General features: G+C 43.9%; 1 protein-coding gene across 1 annotated transcript in view; it reads right to left on the reverse strand.

The window, feature by feature from the left end:
* Positions 1 to 26,266, reverse strand: part of DCC (DCC netrin 1 receptor) — a 606,685-nt gene that overhangs the window by 145,119 nt on the left and 435,300 nt on the right. Inside the window, exons 10-12 of the mRNA XM_061450469.1 lie at positions 12,591 to 12,739; positions 11,212 to 11,350; positions 2,259 to 2,308 (exon numbers count right to left, since the gene is read on the reverse strand). Coding sequence (XP_061306453.1) covers positions 2,259 to 2,308; positions 11,212 to 11,350; positions 12,591 to 12,739 — 338 coding nt within the window. The remainder of the gene's footprint in view (positions 1 to 2,258; positions 2,309 to 11,211; positions 11,351 to 12,590; positions 12,740 to 26,266) is intronic.

Below are 26,266 nucleotides of genomic sequence, written 5' to 3' on the forward strand. Positions count from 1 at the left end.
AAAAGAATGGGCAAAGTGTTTTTATTGGGAACGGTCTTTCAAGCTAATTCTTCAGTTTGAAAAGCCTTTTTATTCCTTAAGACATAGGAAGTTCAGTTCATTTCTGTGTTTGTTCCGAATTACCTAGATGCAAGTATTTAAATTCTATTCAAGCTTATCAAGATTTGCTGGAATACATTGGGTCTTTCTTATGTCTGCATTACCTGTAGGATACAGCCCAGAAGAGCCTCAATTGGCTCCATGTATCTTTTACTCTCTGATAAAAATCCCCATTTCATACATACACTTCCAAATATACCTTTCTATGCAGTTACTATGTCACACACATAGTACCAGCTTGTTAGCTTAGAAATTGATGCCCTGCAATGCCAGAGGCACCATAGAATCACAGAGTGATTTGTGCTGGAAGGGACCTTAAAGCTCATCCAGCTCCAAACCCCTGCCACAGGCAGGGACCCCTTCCACTAGAGCAGCTTGCTCCAAGCCCCTGTGTCCAACCTGGCCTTGAACACTGCCAGGGATGGGGCAGCCACAGCTTCTCTGGGCACCCTGGGCCAGCACCTCAGCACCCTCACAGGAAAGAGCTTCTGCCTAAGAGCTCATCTCAGTCTCCCCTCTGGCAGGTTCAAGCCATTCCCCTTGGCCTGTCCCTACAGGCCCTTGTCCAAAGCCTATCCAAAACCAGCAGCCCTGCACGATACGGTTCAGCCAAACACTCATGTTTTCATTTAAATCCATGTGAAATACAGCTGCAAATTAATAATTTGTTAAAGACTTCCAACACTAAGTACTCTGCGACTGGGAACATACCAAGACCCCTGATGATGGTGGATAGAGGCACAATTTATGCACAGTCCATCCTGTCTTACCCCATCTGTATAAACTATCTCCACCTGTGAGTACCAATAGTGCAATAAAACATCTTGGGACAGGAGCATTCACATACCATCCAATGAAGCACTGTACCCTGCAGCTTGTTTTCTACTTTTGTTCTACGTACTTCAAATGTAAATGATCACCACAAAAGGTCACAAAACGTGATCAATTGCTCTCTGACATTTTACCTTGAGAATAAGCAAGAAAAAGTAAACATAAAGGTTTGGAACAAGATGTGCCAAGACATCAATGCCCTTTGGGCACTACACGTAAGAGGAATTTAAAAGGAATGGGAGCTGGGTGCATTAAAAAGCAAAATAAAATAAAAAATAACAAAAAAGAAAACAACAAAAAACACACACACACACAAAAACAACAACAAAAAAAACCAAATAAAAAATAACCAGAATATATGTTTGATGTCATGAAAATGAGCAGTGTTGAGAGAAAGACAAAACTGACAGGTATTCAGTGTTCCCAGCAAAACAAAGATATATAAATGTTCTCTAAGTAGCAGTTTATCCTTGTCAGTGAGCCTGGGGCTCCTACTACTTGGTAGCTGTGCAAATAGGAGCCTCCAACGATCATATCCAAAGGGACACCCTGACAAGACACAACCGCTTTCACGCTTTAAAGTGTGAGCTCTTCCATGTTCCAAATGAAACGCTGAACTTAGCTATGGAATAAAAGCTTAAGCAGTTCCAGTAAGTGGAAGGAATGAATAAAAAGAAAAGGAATAATCTCAAACACTTCTCAAAATCTATTAAGACACAGCACTCAACAAAGTAGTAAGCATAATTAGCACCTATTATGTACAATACTATATTATGAAATAACATCAACCCAATTCATTTATGATATGGAAATGTTGGACTTTTTAATGGAGGAAAGTAATGGACTTAAGAGAAAGAAATACACGTTTCAGAAAACAAATGTATTTGTTGGAATAAGCAAGATCTCTAATAACAGACCTACCTGCATGTGGTGTTTATAAACTGTCAATAAAATATTTCTCTCCCACACCACCTCTTCCCAAGAATCAGCTCTGCTTCTCATTATTCCCCTAGATTGCTCCATCTAATCAAAGCACAGCTACATTTATTGCAGGTGTTACTCTGCAATCAGGGAACAGTTTCTGCTGTTCACCCAAGTTTAATTGACAGTGCTGTTGCTGAAGCCTCTCTGGAAAAAATCAACGCTCCTCTCTGAAACTGGGTGTTTCAGTTCTTGTTTTAACAACACCTAATAGACAAGTCAGGGCAACCTTCTGCAAGGGCCTGGTTGGCTTTTGTTATGTATGAAAAAGCAACGCAAAGCAGGAATACATCCACAAACACCCGTGATCACAGGCCATGAGGTGCTGAGCACATGGCAAGACTTACCCTGGAGTTCACCACTTCCAAGGAGATGTTCTGAGGCATCGCACTGGGCACTGAAAGCGAAGAAAAGCACAAAGAAATGGGAAATATTATCATTAGTATCTAAGTCAGGTTTCATAGAATATCTCTCTTGGGGGAAAGAAAAGAGTGCAGTTTTTACACCTAGTTTATAATCTGGTCATAACCGTGCAGCTAATCCAGGTGGCACTTCAGAGGTCCCCTAGGGAGAGGAAAAACAAATGCATCTGTTCATTTTTTCCTATTTTTGATAGACCTGTTTGTAAGCCCTTTAAACAGTCAGTCAGAAGGCTCCCTGCAGCGAAGCCAACTACTTGAACTCAGTTATTTGTAACAAACTTGGTCAGAAATAAATATGAACATGCTGCAATTTCTGTGGTTTCTGTGTATTAAAGTGAGTTTCAGAGCATATATTGTGGATATTATTACATATGGATATTACATATCCATATTACAGGTGGAGCAGGGTATTTCTTTCTCAATGCACCTCTTTTTACAAGGATGCCTAAGAGAGAAAGATAAAAGAAACTGTCTGCAGATGTTATTTAAAAAACAGTGGCTTACATTGAGGCTTTACTTGACGTACACAATATAATCCATACTGGGTATTATACAACTAATCATAGAATCATAGAATCAAGTAGATTGGAGGAGACATTTAGGACCATCAAGTCCAACTAAACTTCATTATATTCATTCTTATAAATACAGTTTAATTCTTAAATGGGGTTAATAGCTATACAAAGTATGGTCTTGCAAAGGTGCTGCAAGAGGCATTAACGAGAGGGTTTGGCACCTGTAGGCTTAAATAAAACAACTGCTTCTGACACAAGGTTGGTTTTTTTCCATCTTAGAAGTTCCTTTAATTTCATGCTCTCTTTAACTACATTTATAGGAAAGAGTAGTGCGGTGTAGATCCATTTATCCCATCCTGGCGAAGGATAAGGCTCTCACCACCAATGCACGGTGAATTCTCTGCATGGTTGGACAGACCATTATCACCTAAATATTTCCTAACACATTTCTGCCTGTTTTCCACTCCGTATCTATATATTTGTTTCCGATACGCTTGTGCAACAATGACTCAAACTCTTCCAGCTGATGACATGTATTAATTCAACCATTGAGGAGCAAAGAGCTTTAAAAATAAATTCATAGCTGGTGGGGCATCAACTGCCAGACGTGAACCTCAAGTTTTATTTTCCTTTCAGACAAATAATACCTGCTTGCTAACCTGTGCTACTGAAGAGCTGAAAAGCAGGTATGCAGTTTATTCTCACAGGAAGGTGGTCCTCGATTTGGAAAGAAAGAGCAGAAAAATCATCATAGTGGGTGAACTACCCAGTTTAAGAATAGTTTGCATTGCTATATACTACAGTATATTATTTTTTTCAGTGTGTAAGTATGAAGATATGAAGTCAAAGAGTTGATATATTTTAACATATACGATATTAAGAAGAACTCTAGGGCAAAATCATTCTTGTTGCAGTTGTCCACACACATGGATTGGCTCAGCAAAGACCTACAGGAATGATCTGAGACCTAGAACATCTTAGAGATCAAATAAATTAATTTTATTTTGAAAACTGTAGAGTTAAGAAGTGCTCGGATTATTATCTGTTTTTATCTGAAGGAGGAAGGACTTCTGGCTGTGAAGGAATGATTTAGTAGGCAAAGATTTAGGAGCTGGAATCCATCTCACTCGAAATCTGGCATACCTTCCTTTTCACCTTCTTCATCTTCACTGAAAATTGCTGTCTAGGGCTGTGGGACATATATCAGCAAGCAAAATGTAGCCATAAGTATTTCTGTGAATCACTTACTCTGGCCAAAACTTTTACCAGAATGAATTGGTGACATTTGAGGTACTGTATAGAGATGGACACGGGGGGGTTACTGTCTATGTTGTCTCTTTATATTGTTTCTGCATATGTCTCTTTATATTGTTTCTGCATTGTCCATGTAAGCTGCCAGCTGTGGCAGATGGAGATGATCAGTGCAGGCTGGCTTAACCTCAGCACTCTGGAAGAGGCAGGTTGCATCTATAGCGAGTCACCCCTAGCCCTAACACCTCTGAATCTCCAAATAGTTTAATGGGCGCTAATTTGACAAAAAACACCCCTGTGCAGTTATTAAAGGAAAGGAAATGACTTCAGCAAGTCAGATAGATGCTACTTCCCTCAGATTATTTTCAGCTCCTCTGCTGAACTCTGCCTGGTCACATCTATGTTCAATAGACAAATCCCCAAAGTACATCCTCAATGTAGCATTCTCAATGCATGCTGCTATTTAAGATCTCAGTCAGGCAGAGATAAGTCATTTGTTAGTGCTAATAAGAAAGTTGTATTTTAAATAAGGGCTACAAAAGAACAGAGGTAATAACAGCTAACACCAGGAGGGACCCGCTGGCAGCAAATTCCCATATTAATACCCTGTCCTTCATGAAGCCTCTGTGGAAAAATAAACTCTTCCTCAGCTCAGGGATCCCAAGTCACAGAGCCTGGCTGCTGGAAAAGGTGCAAGGTAACACAAACCTATAGCCTGAGTCCATTAGGAGCTCTTGCAACCCAGAGCTCTGGATCATTTTGCTTATCCTGCCTTACCTGATTTGAAAGCAGGCCTTCAAGGAATATACAAAACCAACTTGACATCATGCACTTTAACCACCCAGACCTGTCCATCACAGCAGACGACCCAGGCTGGGGCAAGCAAGCATACTTGGCTGAAGGACCTGAGTGCCTGTCTCAGCTCTGCCCTGACCTCCCAGGGCTCTGCACGCAAAGAGTTTCCCTGTGCAGTCGCTTTTGTGTCTCTCCAGATGAGCAGCTTTAGAAATGAGTTGGTTTCTTTAGTGCAGCGGCTCTTCTTTGTTTGTTTCCATGCTGCCCATGACAGAGCAAAGCTGATCTGAGGCATTGCTGCTGCAACGGTACTGGCAGCAGAAAACAGTACATGAAACACTTCACCTCCCACAACACAGAGGAGAAGTCACTGACCACACTCCCCTCATTTGGAAAAAGATGGAAGACTCTCCCTATGATGTACTTGGCATTGCATGGAATAAGCAAATGGAGATATTTTTGGACATTTCTGAACTAGCTGGATCTGATGAACACTGGTATCTCCCAGAAAAGGCTATTTTCACTGGATGATATTTGCCTTTGTTTGCGAGCAAGGCAGAATCGCTCACAGCCCTACATTCTCAAATGCGATTCTTCTCTCCCCTCACTCATTGGCCACAAAGGCTCATCACAACATTTAACCATTGCCATTTTAAAGCTTTCCTTCACATTACTGACTAAAATTTTATTGCTACTGCGCATTATTCCCCTACCAGAAAAACTCTTCGGTTTTCTTTTTTATTTTTTTCCCCACTATTTGTTTGTCTTTCCATTACTTTGATGATTTCTGTTCGATGAATGCTTGTCACATTTCCCAATTTTGTTGCATACATGAACATAACTGATGCACTCTTCATCTTCAATCAAAACAAGAAATAAATCCAGACCTGACCCAGCATCGAACTCAATCACAGCAATACTGGATGTCTTTATTCCTTGCTCAGTGTTCAGTCAAGGAGATGTTTTGAATTACCGAATCAGAGACCCAGATTTAATATCTCGGGTTGCATAACAATCAAGAGAGCTCCCTGGCAAACCCAGTGCCTGTAAGATTGCAATTACTTCCTCCAGCTTTATATCTTGATCAAATAAAGAAATTGGATGCGCCTGGTAAAATTTGTTTTTTTGTTTATTATTCACAGTTTAATTATACCGTTAGGAATTAGATAAGAACTTATTTTACCTAGTGTTAGCTATGCAACAAGAAATGAACAGGGACAGACACATCCAGCCTCTTTGTCTCAGCATGGGGTGACTCAGCGGTAGAAGAAGCCTTCAATATGCTTGAAGGAGCTTTGCTGCCTGACTTGGGCCAGGTGTTTACAGGTAGGGAAGGTAACCCTCACTGCTGGATACTTACTGACGGGAAGAAGGATCATACGGCAAGGTGCTCAGATTTGTTGCGTTTGTTTGCTTTTTCTTTTTTCATAAAATCCCAGACTGGTTTGTGTTGGAAGGGACCTTAAAGCTCCTGCAGCTCCAACCCCTGCCACGGGCAGGGACCCCTTTCACTGGAGCAGCTTGCTCCAAACCCTGTGTCCAACCTGGCCTTGAACACTGCCAGGGATGGGGCAGCCACAGCTTCTCTGGGCACCCTGTGCCAGCGCCTCAGCACCCTCACAGCAAAGAGCTTCTGCCTAAGAGCTCATCTCAGTCTCCCCTCGGGCAGGTTAAAGCCATTCCCCTTGGCCTGTCCCTACAGGCCCTTGTCCCAGGCCCCTCTCCAGGTTTCCTGCAGCCCCTTTAGGCACTGGAGCTGCTCTAAGGTCTCCCCATAGCGCAGCAGAGGGGCAGGATCCCCTCCCTGAGCTGCTGCTCACGCTCTGGGTGTGCAGCGCAGCACACAGGGGGCTTCTGGGCTCAAGTGCTCCCTGAAGCCAGGTCATGGGGAGCTTCTCATTGACCGACACTTCAAGATCTTTTTCTCTCAGCTGCTCTCTATTTCTATCTGGTGAAATAATGACTGAAACAAGCGCTCCAGGTAACAGAGTCTTGCTGGTGCAGGCACAGACTCCAGCCACCAAACCAAAAATGGGTTTGCACAGGAAACTCTCGTGTAATTCTTGCAGGGGAAGAGGAATAGGCGAGATACAGCCTGGTGTTTCTTCTGAACAGATAAGGTGAGACTGGGTAATCTGGAGGGAATTCACTGTCCCAAGAGACCTGGCTAACGGAGTGCTACAATAAGGGACTTGGTTCCCAAAAAGGGTCACAGCCATGACACCATTCACCTCTGGTATATCTATGCTTGTAGGTCTGAGCACGAGGTTCTGTTCATGCTCTCGTAAGTGTTTTCATAGCCTTCTTCTCCTCACCCCGCTCTCAACTCCCATGCAAACCCAGTAAACACCATCTAAAACTTCATGGGCCGTCTCCTGTGTCAACATGAACTTCAATCTTCAAATATTACTTAACCCCCTCCCCACCATTCATATTATAATTATGGACATAAATTATGTTTAGATCAAATACTCATGAAGCGTGAAATAACAGTGTGCCAATTAGCTGGGATTAAATGCATTTTGATAAATTCATAAGCATGATAGCTCAAAGCGTTTCTGAAATGGCACACAGCTTGGCCAAATATTATCTGAGCTGTATTTTAAACTGAAAATTAAGCTTTAGAGAAACAATATGTTCCTTGATCTGGTGAATGCTTCCTGGGATCTGTAACCTGCACCTGGAGATGCTACACGAAATTCCTTGGATGGGAGGGCATTTCTCAGACTATAGATTACATCCCAGAGCTTCATGCAACATTTTTGCCTACAGACCTACAGGAACTAATAGTACAGGCTTTCTTTTTTTTCTTAATACAACTATATTGGTTGGAAGAAGCCTTGGTGAGATGGTTTAGTGTGAGGAGTCCCTGCCCATGGCAGGGGGGTTGGAACTGGATGATCTTAAGGTCCTTTCCAACCCTGACTATTCTATGATTCTATATAACCTATTGTATGCTATACAGCAAAGGATTGGTGTGGAAAGAATAACCAGCTTAAGCACGCTCTCACGAGGAAGGCAGACTTAGAAATGATGCTGTCGTTTTCATAAGAGGAAAGGAATGGCAGACTGATCTTTGGGCTTTTCTCCCATTTTTGACATTTACTGCTGTTTCAAACCAGCTTCAGAAAAGCAGCACGGGAGCATCCCAGCTCCTTGCCCAGGGGCTGCCCTCTGGGTTTGCCTGCCGATGGAAAAACAAGCTGCTAGAGACTACACGGACTGTGATGTGAAGACAGCATGAAGCAAAGACCAAAGGGAGCTGGCTGTGACAGGCAAGGTGCTCCATGTCATGGTGTTGTCCCTCCAGCAGTAGTGCTTGCTGCCTGATGATGTTGCTAAATCTAAGCTTAGCTGGAGGATGGATTCAATCTAAATAGCATAGCAGGGCAGCCTGGGGAGCTACTCTCCTCCATGGGGAGGGTGGTAGCAGGGAAGGAGGAACAAAACCTGCCCAAATCCACATGTGTGTGTAGGCAACTACAGACTTCTCCTTTTCTTTTATCCTTCCTTTGTCTCCCACCTATAAAATAGGACAGATGATTGAATGTCTTTCCCCCTGCTCTATGTAGGCTGTTAGCTCATCGGGGCAGGAGTTATTTCTTGCTGTTTTATTGTGGATCCTTCTAGCAGAAGTTGACCTTAACCTTGGGAAAGGTCTGCATGGTACTGTAAAAGAGGAAAGTGCAGGAAGTTTCAGTGATGAGGACTTGCTTTCTCCATTCCCTCCTCTCTTCCCTGGGACAACTAGAACCCCTACCACCTTCACCCAGGCTTGGGCAATGACAGGCTTTTGCTCGGGCTTTTTTGCTGTTCTTCTTCATGCAAGAGACCAAAGTGCTTTCAGGCAGACCCAGAATAGTGAGGATGAAAAAATATCACAGAATCACAGAGTGGTTTTGGTTGGAAGGGACCTTAAAGCTCACCCAGCTCCAACCCCCTGCCATGGGCAGGGACCCCTTCCCCTAGAGCAGCTTGCTCCAAGCCCCTGTGTCCAACCTGGCCTTGAACACTGCCAGGGATGGGGCAGCCACAGCTTCTCTGGGCACCCTGTGCCAGCGCCTCAGCACCCTCACAGGGAAGAGCTTCTGCCTAAGAGCTCATCTCAGTCTCCCCTCAGGCAGGTTAAAGCCATTCCCCTTGGCCTGTCCCTTGTAAAAAATCCTAAAAGGATTTTTTCTTCGACTTACTCCAAAAAAGGGGAACACTGGGAAACTGCAACCAAATGACTCCTTTGCAGAGCAGGCTTCTGCTTAAACACAGAGTAAAATAAATACCATCTCTTTCCAGATTCCTGAAACAAGGGCACCTGCGCACATTATTGTTTTCTGGACTAGTCTCATGCAAACCTTCTCGTTAGCACTGATTTTTGTTCACAGACAGGTAAAGCGTTTTAAACACTTGCGGAAGATAATTTTGAGACTCATGAATAAGAATCTTTCCCTTTCTCATTTATGGTGGTGACATTTAAAACCAAAGTGGAGAACAGGGCTGCAGTTTTACACTTCACGGTGTGAATTAAATCTACATATATTATGCAAAATATGCATTTTCACTTGTTTTCCTTTTGTTTTTATAATTATAAGTGTGAAGTAATTTATTCTGCCAAGGTCCCGCCTCTATTACAAGGGAAAACTGAATTTGCTGGGTAGACATAAGTAGCAGTTGAAAAAAATATTGCAGAGGTGTCAAACGTACAATAAGAGTGCCAGCCGAGGTGTGGGGTCGTGGAGATGAATCCCATCGAAGATACAGCCCAGGACAACACAGGTTAAAACAGTAACCCTGCCCAGAAACTGGTATTTTTAGTTGATTAGATGGACCATTCAGAAACAACTGGGTTACCAGACAGAAAATTGCCATTCTTGTACAAATTTTCAGCTTTCTAACTTTTTTGGTAGAATAACAAGGGAGAGTTATCAAATTTCTAACAAAATTAGATAAATATTTGCAAATATAAAGGATAAATCTCAGTCACCCTCGTTCTTCATCCAGTTTAGTTTTGTTTTTTTTCCTCTGTCATAGAAGGGAAGATGTCTTTAATGTACAAGGCCAGGTTAGACAGGACTTTGAACAACCTGGTCTAGCGAGAGGTGTCTCTGCCCGTGGCAGGGGTTGGAAGTGAATGAGCTTTAAGGTCCCTTTCAACACAAACCAGTCTGGGATTCAAAGATTCTGTGACTAACAGTGAAATTTTTATGTGACTTAAGGTGCACACCAGGCTCTGTTTCTGGATGTGCTCATTAGCACAGGTTATCTGCTGCACTTCTGAGGACAGAAAAGCCCAGTAAGCCCGACATACCTAGCTGAAGCCTGCAGCAACATATTTCTTTCCTACTCCCTGTTTTTATACTCTCATTTAAAAGTAAACATTTTTTTTCCGCATGAAAGTGACCTTAAATTAGTGATCCAAACCCAGGGCAGGGCCACCGAAAAACCAAACCTTGCTTTATAAGTATGAATGAAAATAACTTGCTTAAATCTTTAGCAGAAGGAAAATCAGCTGTTTACAAACCTCACTTTAAAAGCTTACTGCCCACCTCATGTCATCTTTGAAGAAAGTGTTGTTATGGAAAAATCCCCTCTGGCTGTGGAGCTCTGCCAGGAGCTGGCACATCCCTGAAGCCTCTGAAGCCTGTCCCCCGTCTAGCTTCTGCTTTGTGACCTCCAACCAACCCTTCTGAAAGAATTTCCCCTCCATTTGTACAGTTTTTATACTTATGTAGCTCAAATGACTCCAGTGAAGTTATTCCTGTTTTAGCCAGGTGCGGGGATCAGGCTCAGTGACTTCCAGAGGAGTCAGGCACAATAGCAAACATAACTAAGTGCTTCTGACTGCAAGGTACAAGTCAATTTATCTCCTGGAGCCTGCAAACCGCAGGAGTACAGCACGAGCTCGGGAGGGATGCTGGTGCAGCCAGTGTGACGAGCAGAGATTGAAGCCCTGGCACGTTTGCTACCCTTGTGTTTAAAGCAAGAGGAAAACCCAGGCAGTTCGCTCTTCAGATGCAGCTGTAGTAAAATAGCATCTGTTGAAATGCTCAAAGGATACACCTGTGCCTATGTTACAGAGAAAATAGAGAAGTAGACCATCCTTATCACTAGACATAGAAATAATGAAATGAACCAATTATCCTTGGAGATGAGCACCAGCTCAGAGGGTACCACTCCAGGAACGTACTGAACCTCCTGTTTCTGTCCTGCACATTCAATAACCTCCTTGCTTCACTGCTGCTTCTTCCAAGATATAGTGGCAAAATAAGAAGTCTGATAATTGCAACCAACAGACACAACCTGCCCCCTCTATCCCCACTCACCATCCGAAAGCGTGGTGACCGTCACATCCTCAGTGGAGACGCCGGGGCCGTAGCGGTTGTAGGCGAGGAAGCGTAGGGTGTACTCGGTGAACTTCTTCAGCCCCTCCAGCCGGTACGAGAGCCCATCCACTTCCACGTGCTAGCACACAGAGACAATAAACCAAGGGGAAACGTGTCAGCCAGCGCTGCAGCCATGCCAGGGGATGAGAGGATTAGAGGCGAGCTTTTCACTCTTTGACAAGTAGAGTGAAATCCTCATTTAAGTGGATATAAAAGGCAATTTGTAACAGAGTGGCTCGTTACAGCTCGGTTCTCGGCACTCATCCGCAGTCCTGCCCACAGCTTTGGCACGGAGGGGAATTTTGCACCTAATTGTTGTGTTTAGTTACATAGGATGCAGGAGAAAAGTTTCTTTTTTTCCTAGTTAAGCCCGTTGTTGTTACTCCATGGGTACATGATAGGGAAAGAGGAAAATAAACACAGAGTCAAATGGGAATTTTGGAGCAAAGGAGGAGTAAAATAAAGCAAGCGCAGGAAAAGTGGGGATGGTATAAAAGTTCCCGTAGGAATACTGGAGCATGTGCCACAAGACTGCTGATGCCTCTGATTATCATGTGCTATCAGGCCAGAAAAAAGACATCTCCACTTTCTTCCCTGCTGTACTTTTTGCTAACAACCTTTCAAGGCCATACTCTACCCATCACCTCCACTGCTAGCTCCACAGCAGCTCATCTCCACTGCTACTGCTGCATTCCTATCATGAAATGGCCGGTGGGAAGTGTCTGAGCAGTTTCTCAGAAAGCCAGGTTGCTTGTTTGCCCCTCAAAACCATGTGCTCATGGCGGAGTTAAGAGTGCAATTAAGCGCACATCAACAGCAATTTTTACTGTAAGCATCTGCCAATCTGGAGAGAAAACACGTAATTTCTAGCCTGGATTCATATTATTTTACCCTCCCACTAGAAGGATGTTGCAAGCAGCAACTAAAAAATCTATATTCTACAAAGACCACATGTACAAACTGCTATCAATGCGGTGATGGTTCTGCACAATGTACAGGGGGAGTCTAAGGGGTCTTTAGATGCTCTTCAGCATTATTCTGAAATTTCAGTGTAAAACTGAGGGATGATTGATATATAACAGGGTGCCTCTTCTGCCTTCTGAACCCATTTTATGCTGGTGGATATTTTTATTTTGCTTGATTTGCTCTTTTATCACTGCTCCGTGCAAAGTTTACCTACCATGGAGTATCTATCTGTAAAACCTCTTGCTCTGAGTCCTTCTAAAGACCTGCAGATGCCAACACCAAACATCTCCTTTTCACAGATATCTCCTCTTCCTTTTCACAGTGGGAGAAGAACCACTCTGGTCATTGCTCACCTGCTCTCTTCCCGTCGCTGTCTCTGTACAGAAGAGTCTGTAGCCTTGGACGGGGCCATTGGCATAGGCAGGAGGATCCCAGGAGACGAGAATCGAGGTCGGTGAGGTAGACACAGCCCGCAGGTTTTCCACCGGCCCGGGAACTTGCACTGCACAGAAAGGAAAGGACAGTGTGAAAACCCCATTCCCACATCACCCACCACTGCCCCTGGACCCCAGTGCGTGGCAAGAGCCAGCCCAGGATGCACCTCCAGGGGTGCCAACAAGAGCAAATCTTCAGCCCCTCAGAAAATCCAGACAGGATACAAAAGGGACCCATGGAAAACCCATGGATAAACCCATGGAAAATACAGTGCAAAAAGACTTGTTGCAGATTTAGCAGCATGAACACATCAAATTGATTCTGTGAAATACTGAAAAAAGCTTGTTCCAGCTATGCTACAACTCGGTGCCTTTGGCTCAGAGGATGAACTTCATCTTTAAATTGAATTTCTGGGAACTAATTGGCACAGATACCTAAAACACTCAATAGATGCATTTATTTTATGGTAGTAGGAAACCAGAAACTTGCAAACCTGATCCTCCAAGACCAGCTGTAGCAAAGAACTGCCATTAGAGAAGCTCACAGGCAAACACCAACACATACAATCATCTCATAAACACACCAACTGAGAGCTTAAAGTGCCTTTCCAGTTGGCTATGTGTGTTTCTGTCCCAGCTCTGTATGTACCAGCTTGGTGCTATTAAATTATAAATTGATCTGGTGCGCCGCAGCAGGGTTTGGTTTCTTTTAGCAAGCAATTGTCTTCAAGATCCCTCTGTTAGCTTTTACTTAGCATATTTGCTCATGTTGTGCACATGAAGTTGTTTGCGCTATCTGTTTAAACTTCTTTATGCATTGCTCACTATTTTAGCTGCCTGAGTGATCACAGATGATGGCTGAGATGAAGCGTTAAGGGCAGACTCCTTGGCATGCTCTAATGAGCAAGGGAGCTCATGAGGGCTAGGCTCTAGGCTGGTATCACCACATCTAGCAAAATTGCTCCTGCAAGGCCCCAGAAATCTGAGAGCATGATGGGTTGGGTCAGAAGACATCCTAGAGCTCTTCACATCAAGCCCTGATGACTGGGCTGATCTTGAAGCTGACTTGCTTTGCATAGGGGCTGGACCAGAGACCTCTCATCATCTGCAACCCCTAACTTGCCCTCAAAAGTTTGGCCTCACTAGCCAAAAGCTTCAACATTAATATGTAATCCCAGTTCTGCTCTTGAGTAATATTCTTGTGTTTGCAAGGTGCCCAGCACTTACAGAAACTGAAGGGCTGTAACAAGCTCATCTTACAAACCAAATAACATCAACAGAAGTGCTAAAGTATCCCATCCTTGAAACTATTACCTGGTTTGATTAGTTCTGAAAACAGAGAGGCTTGCAATAGTGTGAGCCTTCAGTAGAGATCATTTGAAATGTAAAATTTAGATCGGCCTTCACACTAGGTCATGCTGCTGGGTGAATAAGCGTTTACTCCTCAAATGGCAACACAAACCAATCACAGAATCACAGAACAGCAGTATGGGTTGGGTTGGAAGGGACCTTAAATCTCATCCAGTTCCAATCCCCTGCCATGGGCAGGGACACCTTCCACTAGAGCAGCTTGCTCCAAGCCCCTGTGTCCAACCTGGCCTTGAACACTGCCAGGGATGGGGCATTTCCATTATTAATTATTATGAAATAAATCCTTTATTTGGTTTATTTGGTAAAACAATCCCTGATAAGTGCTCAGGGAGCTATTCTAGGTCACCTATTGTTATAACAGTCACAGAATTGCTAGGGTGGGAAGGGACATCTGGAGACCATGCAGTCCAAATCCCCTGCCAACGACTGTGTCTTAGAATGCACCAATTTCAGCCTGGATGCAAATTATCGCACATCAGCCACATCACACTTTTGGATGTCAGCTTGAATCACTTATGAAAACAAAAGAGCTAAAAAAAACCTTAATAAACTCCTGCAACTACCAGCGTTATTTCCCCACAAAATCACTCCCTGCATGTTTCAGCTGGACCTAAACTCCATGACACCTGGTGTTCGGAGGTAAGGCTATCTATAGCTAGTCTGTGCCTCCATCTTGAACCTGAGCTAAACTGGAAGAGAAAAAATGAGTAACTGTGGCAAATTTAAAAGTCAAGGAGAAAATCTTCATCACCAAATATACCTTTCCACTTCCCATAAGGAGTGTCCTGTGGCATAAAACAAACTCACAAGCTGTTGAATGCATGGCAGATTACAGCTCCTCTTGAAGACATTTCTGCACATTCACATCCCCATTACCAGGCAGTTTCACACTAGCAGCTCTCTATTGTAAACTGTGTGTGGTGAGAAGCAGGAGCAGACCCCGCGCTCCTTGGATCCAGCCCTCTCCCACAGGACATGGGTTGCAGGGATGAGCATTGGAGAAAAGTGCCCAGATGTGATGTCAGCAGTACACAGATACCATTTGATCACAAGTAATTTCAGGTTTAGATGCAGCGTAGATACATTCAATATATTTTTCTTTCCTTTGCCCAGTTTCTCTTTTCATTCTATTTCAATATTTCTGACAGGCACTCTAATGTGCTTAAGGTCTCAGTATTTTCAACACACACAAAGCATTTAATAATCTCTCCTGATCCTTTCTGTCAAATAATAATCTCATGAAAATTGGCATTAAGTTTTAAATCTTTCCCTAAAGTTTTCTTTTTCTAAATAGCACGCAGGCCCTAGAACTGCGTTACATTCCATTAAAGCAAGACATTAAATCACATTTCTTCTAAAGTCAGTCTTTTGCAACTAACATCATCCTTTCTCTAAGAAAAAAGGGTAAAGGAAAGAGGGCAGGCAGACGACTGATGCTTTTTCTCTTACTGGTGGCTCCACATAATGCTTCAATATATTCAAAGTCACCCTTCCCTCTGAGAATGCCCTTCCTCTCCCACAAAAGATTGGTTTGGCTCTTCAGACTGTTGCTGAAATAGAAGCTACAACAATTGCTTGCAAAGAGTTCGATGCCGCTCTCACAACTGCCAAGTCTGGGGTTATTTGGTGGAATCTCTCCTATTCAACAGCAGTAAAAGCAATCAGGTCCAAAGCCAGAAATGGTCGAACGCTTTGGGTATTTTTTTTGAATCCAATACTGATTTTAGAAATACGCATGAACTTCTTTTCTGCTGTTGCTAATGTTAGCTGTCAGTGTGGCTGATCTTGTGTTACCAGGGTGAATAGCTGTATTCACGCTGTGCTGTAAGAGTATGCCTCACACTGCCCCAAAAGCCAATGTTCCTGGGGCTCAGAGGTGATGCTTACCATAGGCACCAGATATATACCTTGATCTTAGGTATATACTATTGCAGAAGTGACTACTTGGGCTCCTAACATCCTCGTTGCTGAATGGTACTGTTGTTTCCAATCTAAGCTGGCCCAAGCCAAGAGGGTAATGTTACGTGTTGCTTTTAATCTTCCAGCAGTTCACAGATTCAACAGACCTTGAGCTATTTTGGAGCTCATCTGCCAGCAGTCCATATAACACCAACGAGGTCATGTGCAGCTGGCCATAGGTGAAGTGCCTCCAGAGAACATCCACAACTCATTCCCTCTCTCCATCTTACAGAGCAGTGCTGCACATAGAATCATAAAATCACAGAACGTTTTTGGTTGGAAGGGAGCTTAAAGCTCATCCAGCTCCAACCCCTGCCACGGGCAGGGACCCCTTCCCCTACAGCAGCTTGCTCCAAGCCCCTGTGTCCAACCTGGCCTTGAACACTGCCAGGGATGGGGCAGCCACAGCTTTGCTGGGCACCCTGTGCCAGCGCCTCAGCACCCTCACAGTAAATGTCCTCTGCTGGCTGCTGATGCACCACGGACACAGGGCAAGCTGGGAGCCTCCCACAGGAGGAGTGGCATTTGGATTCATACCTCCAGAGTGCGAGTTGAGGCAATGCAGCTTTGATTCTGGGGTCAGCAGACCCAGAGGAACTCAGAAGAGGGGTTCCACAGCTTGAAGAGGGCAATAGCTGCTGGGAAGACCTTGCTGCTTGTAGGGTATGAGGCCTTTAAGACCTCTATAAATCCCACAGGTTTGATGTAGTGTAGGAGCAGAAAGGACAGGCATCTCTGTATGCCAGTAAAAGCATCTCGTCATGGAGAGACTCTGGTATTGCCCCTGCTCACTTTCAGTTGCTTAAAGCCAGATGTTCACAAAATCAACTGCTCTTTAAAACCTGCAGGAACACAGTATCTACCCCCATGAGCTTCACTGTTCTCACACAGACATTTCCTCTTTGGTATCGTTTAGTCAGATTTCTGATAATAATAGCTAATAAGACATAAGCAAGACTGAAGTGCCTGAAATAGGGGTGTAGGCAACTACGTCAGAAATTGCTTGGCAACTGCCTAAACATGACAAGCATATCTCTCAAATCTGACATCTTTATCAGTTCCTGAAGCTCTCCCTTCGGCACCTCAGGCCACCTGGCCTGTGATGGTGGGAATCTGGCTCGTACCAAAGCTCCAATGGAGGCCATGGGAAGGAGAACCTGAACTCCTTGAGCACAGCTCTGGCACGTAAAGAGTCACATCAAGCTGTATCACAAGGTAACGACCTTCTTTCAAAGCTATTGATGGGCTCCAGTCTTGGGCTCTAAGGTGTATTGATGCCAAATTATGTATGACAACCTGTGGACAAGAAGGCAGAGTCCTGAAGATGACTCTGAAGTCGTCTTGAAGTTGAATGCCTAAAAATGAGGTGAAAAGATCACAGTCCTACTTGTTTTCTCCTTCTGGTCCCAGGGGTCTTGACTTTTATTGCCCCTAGTCCAAACCGATCTCCCACCTAATGGCCATGGGTCTCCTGGACCAAGTGTGCCATTTATGCTCTGAATCCTTTCAAGTACAAGAAAACATTAAACTTTCCCAGGAGAGAGGGTGTACCAGCACCATGCTTTTATAAGGAAAATAAAACCACTTATCTCAACCCAATTCTTTTAAAAGAATACGCCTGTTAAACTTGAGTTAGGCTTCCTTGGTCTCCAGCTCTGTGTCAGGCTAGCAATCTCCATCTGCTAAAAATAAAGCTGCTTTTTAAAACATTTTTCCTGGTGATTCATTCTTCTCTATAATGAAATGCAATGATTAAAATGTTCTTGTTACTACATTTCACTTCGATTAAACAGCTGGTTCTGTGCTGATCTGCGCTGAAAACATTTATAACATAAAACATTTATGAAGCCACTTGCAGTTATTGATAATAGAGTGCATGCTTTGATTGTGCCTTTGATTTCTCCCCTCCTTTCTTTCTCTGTAGTTAACAGCTTTAACGATATTTCATTAAAATTTGGTTCAATGCTGCACAGAAAGATGCGACTCCAGAGAACAGTGTAATTATTAATTCAGCAAACCCTGCTTACCCACACTGGACACGCTCCGAAGGCATAGGAGTTATTTGGCAGGACTGCCATGGATACCTCCAGTGTTATCCAAAGGAGCTGGTGGTGAAGACAGCTTTTGGAAGTAGCTGTCATTTATGTTTTCACAGAGTCTTCTGGTTTTCATTAGTTTGCCCTCTAACTCTTCACGTGATGCTCAGCTGTGCACCACAGATGGATGCATGAATCTAGTATTTGATTTGTTAAGGAATGTGGGACCAAGGGTAGTACCACCAAGCGATGCGATGGAGATGGCTCAGATCTGAACTCTACAGTGAAGGGAAAATGCCTCTTTGGGGCTGCCTGTACCAGAGGAGGTTTGGAAATGTGTCTTCTTCCACACTCCTGCTGTGGAGAGGCAGGGGTCTGGGGAGAAAAGGGAGCTCAGGGGACAAGTACATCACCAGAGACCACAAATGTACCTGTGGTCCAAATCTGGAGCAAGAGACAAGATGGGAGTACGGTGTTACCTTCTTATCCTGGGATGCAGTGACAAGATGACAGTGGTCAGCAGGTCGAGGCAGGGGATTCTTGCCATCGACAGAGAGACCCCCCCTGCAGTTCTGATCCAGCTCTGGGGCAGCAGCACAAGAGGGACGTGGAGCTGTTGGAGCGAGGCCAGAGGAGGCCATGGAGATGCTGCGAGGGCTGGAGCAGCTCTGCTCTGGAGCCAGGCTGAGAGAGCTGGGCTGGGGCAGCCTGGAGAAGAGAAGGCTCCTGAAGGGGAGACCTGAGAGCAGCTCCAGTGCCTGAAGGGGCTGCAGGAAACCTGGAGAGGGGCTTGGGACAAGGGATGTAGGGACAGGCCAAGGGGAATGGCTTTAACCTGCCAGAGGGGAGACTGAGATGAGCTCTTAGGCAGAAGCTCTTTGCTGTGAGGGTGCTGAGGCGCTGGCACAGGGTGCCCAGAGAAGCTGTGGCTGCCCCATCCCTGGCAGTGTTCAAAGCCAGGTTGGACACAGGGGCTTGGAGCAAGCTGCTCTAGTGGAAGGGGTCCCTGCCCATGGCAGGGGGCTGGAACTGGATGAGCTTTATGGTCCCTTCCAACATAAGCCATTCTATAATTCTGTGACATACGGGACTGGTTCAAAGCTGCACCAGCAGAGGTTTATGCTGCACATGAGGAAGGAATTCATTATAGAGAGTACGGTTAAAGCCTGGAACAGGCTTCTTGGGGAAGTGTTTGATGCCCCAAGCCTGTCAGTGCTCAAAAGCCATTTGAATAACGCCCTTAACAACATGCTTGTACTTCTGGTCAGCAACGAAGGGGACAGGCAGTTGGTCTAGATGATTGTTGGATGTTTCTTCCAGCCGAAGATATTCCTGCCAAACAAGCCCTTGGCCAGAAATGTGCAGCAGAAGCCGCTCAACACCTTTGCAGGCACCTCATTAAGAGAGAAACTTTAAAAAGTACCTTCATCACTCACATTTTCACTCCCATCCTTGTTTGGCCTGACATTTAAACAGTTGAGTATGTATCTCAGTGCACACTTCTAGGAGCTGAGCCGCTGAAACCAACCTGTCAGCCCGGACACTAAGCTCAGAAAGAGAACATTTATTTTTACACAGTGCTGACGGGCTGTATTTGTGGCAGGTAAGCCACAGGATTGCGGATGGAGGAGGGAGTCATTGTACTAGTTTGCACTGGGGAGAAGATCTCTCTGAGAATCAAAATTGATTAAGATTTCATTAATGTCAATAAGCTGTTTGAGAGCAAATACGGGGTGCAAACATGAGCACTGAAATAATACCATCAACAAAGACATATTCTGCAGTCAGTGAGATGAATTCAGTCGGAAAACAGGCTTTTGTTACAAAATCCATCTGCTTCTGGGTGTTGAAACATGCCCTGCATTTGTTTGAGGTCTGAAAAATGGAAGGAAAACCTCTCTGAATGGAAGGGCGTTTACAAGAACTGGAGGCCCTGCTATGCACTTAGGTGAAATGATAACATCCACAGAACTAAAAAGCAACTCTTATTGGCTTCAGCAGGGACAGAAATTCAACCTTTTATTCTGAGAAACAGTGCACAGAAACACAGGGTACAGCAATCCTGGCTCTGCTCCGACTTCCAGAGGGAGCTTGGATAAATAATTTAATGCTTTTATGCTTCAATTTCCTTCCCATAAAATGGCATAATAATATATCTCCTACCCATTCTTTATCTTACCTATTTATACTGCAAGATTTCTAGGGTAGGAAGAAAGGTCCAGATGAAACAAAGATGAATGCATTTCAGACAGAGCTGAAACAGAATTTCAATTCCTATATCCAAAGCTATTTTAGAGTCTCTTGGCAGCAGCTCATTCTATAGGACATCTTCCCTTCGACCTTCTCCTGGTGTGTATTACTGCGAAGGACCAGAGTGGTTGTGGCTGGGCACCTCATACCCTGCCAGCTCCTGGTGAGACAGGACTGGTGACTGCAGCACCCAGGCTCCTGATGGGAGCTCAGCAGATGGTTAATCAAACACCTCCATGTGCTTGTACGTTCCACAGATGCAACGGATATGAAAGGGGCCAATGGACCTACGTGAATTAAGTGATTTGTCAGTCCCCAGGAATAGTAGGCTGGAGTGCTTCCCTTGCTCAGCTACAGAGGTTTAACAGTCTGCTTCTGTCTCAGATCTCATCCCTCCCTTAAATTCGTGGAAATCACGGCACAAAAGGCCTCAAGCCTAATAGAGGTCTCCACACACAGCTGTCCTACAAATAAAACCTGTCTCTTTATAGAGGTAGCCTTGTTTCTGATCAAAAGGTTTCAGAAGGGATTTGTACCGCTATTCGATAAGATTTAGTGGCATTGGATCAGCTGGAGGCACTGAGCTGGTCACTTCCCTGTGCCCAAATCAGGCTTGGTGAACTTATTTCATTTCCAGCTCATTACTGGTGCCACAATTGCCGTTGTTCTAAGAAAGCTGAAGGGAGACAAATGCATCCCAGTAGTCTGCAGGTCAGCAGAGATTTCTGGATGAATCTCAGCAAAATGCCACGCCAGCGCTCCTGTCCAGAGGGACATCAGACAGTGCCAAAGGTACCTGCCAAATCTAGCTGGTGAAACACTGTCCTGCATCTCACCAGCAGCGAGTGGAGCGGACAACCATGCTGCTCGAGGACTGTGGCATCAAAACACTTCCTTGAGGGATGTAAGGATGGAGAAAATGGACGCTGGTGTGAAAGAGCTTCCAACTGTGACATATCTCATACAGGTAGGGTGACATCTTCATCATTGTCAAGTGCCATAGAATCCCAGACTGGATTGGCTTGAAAAGGACATTAAAGCTCATCCAGTTCCAATGGCCTTCCATGGGCAGGGACACCTTCCCCTAGAGCAGCTTGCTCCCAGCCCCTGTGTCCAACCTGGCCTTGAACACTGCCAGGGATGGGGCAGCCACAGCTTCTCTGGGCACCCTGTGCCAGCGCCTCAGCACCCTCACAGGGAAGAACTTCTGCCTTATCTCCAGCCTGAACTTCCCCTGTTCCAGTTTGAACCCATCACCCCTTGTCCTACCACTACAGTCCCTGATGAAGAGCCCCTCTCCAGCTTTCCTGCAGCCCCTTTAGGCACTGGAGCTGCTCTCAGGTCTCCCCTTCAGGAGCCTTCTCTTGTCCAGGCTGCCCCAGCCCTGCTCTCTCAGCCTGGCTCCAGAGCAGAGCTGCTCCAGCCCTTGCAGCATCTCCGTTGCATCTTCTGGACTCGTTCAAGCAGGTTCAGACTTACCCACATCCCCAAACTGCCATCTCATCTGCGTGCAGGGTAAACCCTGCCACCGTGAAGGGTGCTGAAGATGGTCTGTCTGCCCTACACTGCTCCTGGATGAGGGGATCCAGTCACAGCCACTGCGCCTCTGCCTCTGCATCACTCTTTACGTCAAGGACCTATCAATATGGAGATTTCATGCAAATGGTGAAATTTCTTTATTTGCATACTTGATTAACATATGTTAATCTCTTCCCTTTTTTTTTCTTTTTTTTCTTTTTTTTTTTTCTTTCAGATAAGAGTGGCTATAATTTTCTGTTCCTTCTTGTCAAGTCAGTCAAAGCAAAGTATTTTGCTCACATAATGGTGCCTTTGCATCTCAGCAAACCTGGACCAGAATTAGATGTACTTCCAGCCACTGAAGCTTATTATTTACAAAAGCAATGATTAGGTGGCAAGCACTGACTTCGTCATATCAGCCTCCTCCATGAGCCCCTAAAAGGCAGGAGTGTGTGGCACAGGAAAGCCTCAGAAATGGAAAATCCCTTTTCTCATTTAGAGCATTTGGAGTATTTTCACTGAAGTAGGTTATTTCTGGTAAACATGGTCTTCACAGGCATCAAGACTTTTGGAAAAAAGGGTGAATTTTTTTTTCTTAGCAAGAAAAATGAGGCAAAATAATACCATTACTGAAAAATCCATTAATTACATTTTCAAACAAAAATATTTATTTTCTAGAATTTTTGTTTTTTACTTGCAGCAATTTTGGTATAAGCTTTTCAAAATTTTTACGTACTGGATGACAGAATAAAACACATTGTTTCACTAATTAAAAAAAAGAGGAAAGCAATTAAGAATTGTTTTTCCTGTACTTCAAAATACAAGAGCCTCCAGCACCATATTTTCCTGTGATCCCCAAAACCATGGTCCTTTCCCTTAACTTTCTTTCCTCAACCTATATTTAAAAAGTCTGATGAAAAAACACAAAATAATTTTAAAGAAGCACAAAGAAAAAAATTTTAAGTATAAAAAAACCCCTCACTATTCTTTCACAAGCGAATTTCAAATTAATGAGAATGGGCAGAAGAGATCTGTTAAAAACAATTGGAAAAAAAGATTGTAATTTAGCACTATTTTAAACCCCTTGGAAATACCTGTAAGAGCCCTCACCAACCATCAGACTGCCAAGGCTCAGCAGACTGGGAGGAGAGGAGGTTCTTGCTATTCACCTTAACACTGCAGACTGCTGCTAGGTCAAAGGGTGTGCAAAAATCCCATCTCTGGTGAACCAGTACTTTTACAACATCCTGGTAAGATCATGTTTTGCTGCTGTTGTGAGCAGTGACTCTTTAGACGGTCCTACATCATTACACATGTAACCCTTGAGACGTAAACAGCTGAACAAGTCTGGGACTAAGATTTGGACCTAGCTGCACTAAAGCTCCATCACGCGTTTAGAAAGCAAGAGGGTCCACTCTTAACCTTGTGACTCAGCGGGAGGGTCTCCATTACCTTTCTGCATCTTTGGTCTCTGTGTAAAATAAGTCATTCTAAATCAATTCTAACTAACTCCTTCGCATGTTTCAGGAATTCCTATTAAAACTACCCTCGCTAATACCTTTGATGGTGATTCTTTGAGTGACCCTCAGCCATCACGACAATGTCTCAGAAGAGAAAGTCTTCCTGGTATGGTGACCGTGTCAGTAATCAGGAGGAAAACAACCCTTGAGGCCGTCACTGGTTCACATCATGTTGAATGCACCAGTAATTCTGTCCTAAGCGTGAAGCTATGGCGGTACCTACTCGAGAGTGCAATAATGACACTTCAGTGTACATCTGATATAAAATTCAGTATATATTAATACACATCTCATACAATACATGTTCGTTGTTTACTGCATTTCTTCCTCTGCAGAAATCGTAGCACAATCACAGGACACCAAGACTTATGAAAGTCTCATAAAGGGAATGCAAAGGCTTTTGAATTCACTTTTAATTACAGTTATTTCATATAACAATGCAACTTTCTAATGAGACTTACACTTTTCAAAGGAGGCAGAAGAGCTGGTCAGAAAAAAAAAAAGACTAAACAAAACCTCCAAAAAAAAAAAGATTTTGACTTCATTATTTCAGTTAATTAAGATGAATGATGAACAGCAAGCAATTTGCCATACTTTAAATTGAATCCAAGACAATTTGAAAAGGAATAATTTTATTTTCTGGGTTTGATTTGGTTTTCACTTTAACTCGTGGTGTACCAAGATGGTAACAAATGCTCCCACTTCTAATAACCCAAATCTGCCTTCACAGAAAAGAGAGGCTTGCATGATATCTTGAAAGGATTAAGATTCCAGCATGTCTTCACCATTGTGGCCATTTTAGAATCAAAGGGATGATGATATACAGGAACAGAGCAATTTGCTCAGTGCCTTTGCATGACCCAGCTAGAACTTCAACTTCAGAGAGCTTCTGCAGCCAGCACTATGGCTCAGTTGGAATTGAATGAGTATTTCACCAGGTTTCCTTACAGCACATGGCTCCAGGGGGGACAGAGTTGGGGCAGAAAGGCAACAGGTAGCATGACCGTTGCAATACTGAGGGTGGAAATACCCTCAGCGTTGGAGACTATTTCAAAAGTTGGAAAATTTTAGCAGAATAAATGTTTTTGCAAATCTGATCATCCTAAGATTTACAGAACAACTGAAGAACTGACCACATGCTCACCTGCTCCTATTTTTCTTGCTCTAAAAGGAAGGTCAGAATCAATCTGAACTCCAAAGAAGATGTGCAGAAGATTGTCTTCTCCTCCTTTGCTATATTTTTCTAAAGTCTCTAGGAAGCAGGATAGCATAAATAGAATTTTTTTCTCTTATTTAAACCCTCCTTGTTGTAAATGGCCTTTTACAAAACTCTTAATCAGCCTCCCCATGACACACAATGAACCACATCTTCATCAGGTAAGTGCAGATGGGATAACTGAATCTAACTTAAGGTACTGCATTTCGTTCCACAAGTAAAACTAGAAATTCAATGGGAATTGAAAGAGAAATAAAAGACTGAGAAAAAGACCACGGCAGTAAAGCTAGCCAGAATCTGAAGAATAAACCAACATGAGGTGATCTTTAATCTCAATTATCAATGCTAACAGCCTCTATTAACCAGACCTGACTCCAGTTTAAATGTATCTAAGAAGCAGAAGCTGGCCTGACTGCCCCGCAGCACATACAGACCCAGACACAGTGCAGCAGAGGTGTCTGGGCAGTGTGGGAGGTGGCAGCAGGGGCTGGCAGTTGGCTTTCCATAAGAAAACAGATCAGATTCCCCACAAAATGAAATGAATTTCTACTTCATTTGAAATTCAACCCGATGTAAATAAACACAAAAGAAGCAGAAGATAAAATTCATAACACAGATATGTGCAGGGCATCTGAATTCATATATTCCACTGCAGAAAGCAGCACTAATGACACCGGAGCCAGGGCAGGAGCATTACCTGGCCTGTGCTGTGGACATCACCAGGAAGTTAGAGCTAGACCTCATCCTGCTCCTGCATCGACCTTCTGCAAAGTGAAGATGCCTCCTGTAAGGGTGCTGAGGCGCTGGCACAGGGTGCCCAGAGAAGCTGTGGCTGCCCCATCCCTGGCAGTGTTCAAGGCCAGGTTGGACACAGGGGCTTGGAGCAAGCTGCTCCAGTGGAAGGTGTCCCTGCCCATGGCAGGGGTTGGAGCTGGAGGAGCTTTAAGGTCCCTTCCAACCCAAACCAGTCTCGGATTCTACGAAGTTACTTACAAGAGCTGAGACTAAAGCAACTCTACTCTCTCAAGGAGAGAGATAAGAAGACAAAAAAAACCCCACAAAACTCCAACAAAACAGCAGAGGGAAAAAAGTGGATGAGAAACCAAAAACCAGGATTCTAAGACAGAGAGAACAAGACACCTCCACCTTTTCCTTCATGTCTACCCAACTTTTAGAAAGATACATTTCATTTAAAGCGATTGAAAACCTCCTCCCCCCTACAATGCTCCACATAAATTACTCATAAAATTAAAGAACCATGCAGGAATGGCATAAAGTTACCCCAGGGTGTATTTTACTGAGCCATTATGGAAGAATACATACAAATGAGGAGGATATTAATGACTCCACAGAAAACATTTTTCAGTACTGCTTCACCCTTTCATCAAATGATAAGAAAAAAATCACTCTCAAGGCACTACACCGGAGATGCTTAGGTTTCTGCCCACCTCAGCTCTTTCATATATTCATAAATATATTAAATAAATATATATATAAATGTAGAAATAACCCTGCACCCTGCAAAATGGACATTGCTCAAAAGCAAAGCAGCCAATTCATTATTCTGGGGACCTTTCTGTACACACAAAATTTGGCAGGGTGAGAATGAAGACTCAGGCAGACATTTTATGAAATTTAAAATAATATCTTCAATGTTGTAAAAGGATTGTTGGGTGGGTGGATGGTTGGACGCATGGATGGATGCATGGATGGATGGATGGATGG

This window comes from Pezoporus flaviventris, unplaced genomic scaffold (genome assembly GCF_033815535.1).
Source record: "Pezoporus flaviventris isolate CSIRO_AGI_PZ_B2104156 unplaced genomic scaffold, CSIRO_AGI_Pfla_v1 ptg000010l, whole genome shotgun sequence".
NCBI lineage: Eukaryota > Metazoa > Chordata > Aves > Psittaciformes > Psittacidae > Pezoporus > Pezoporus flaviventris.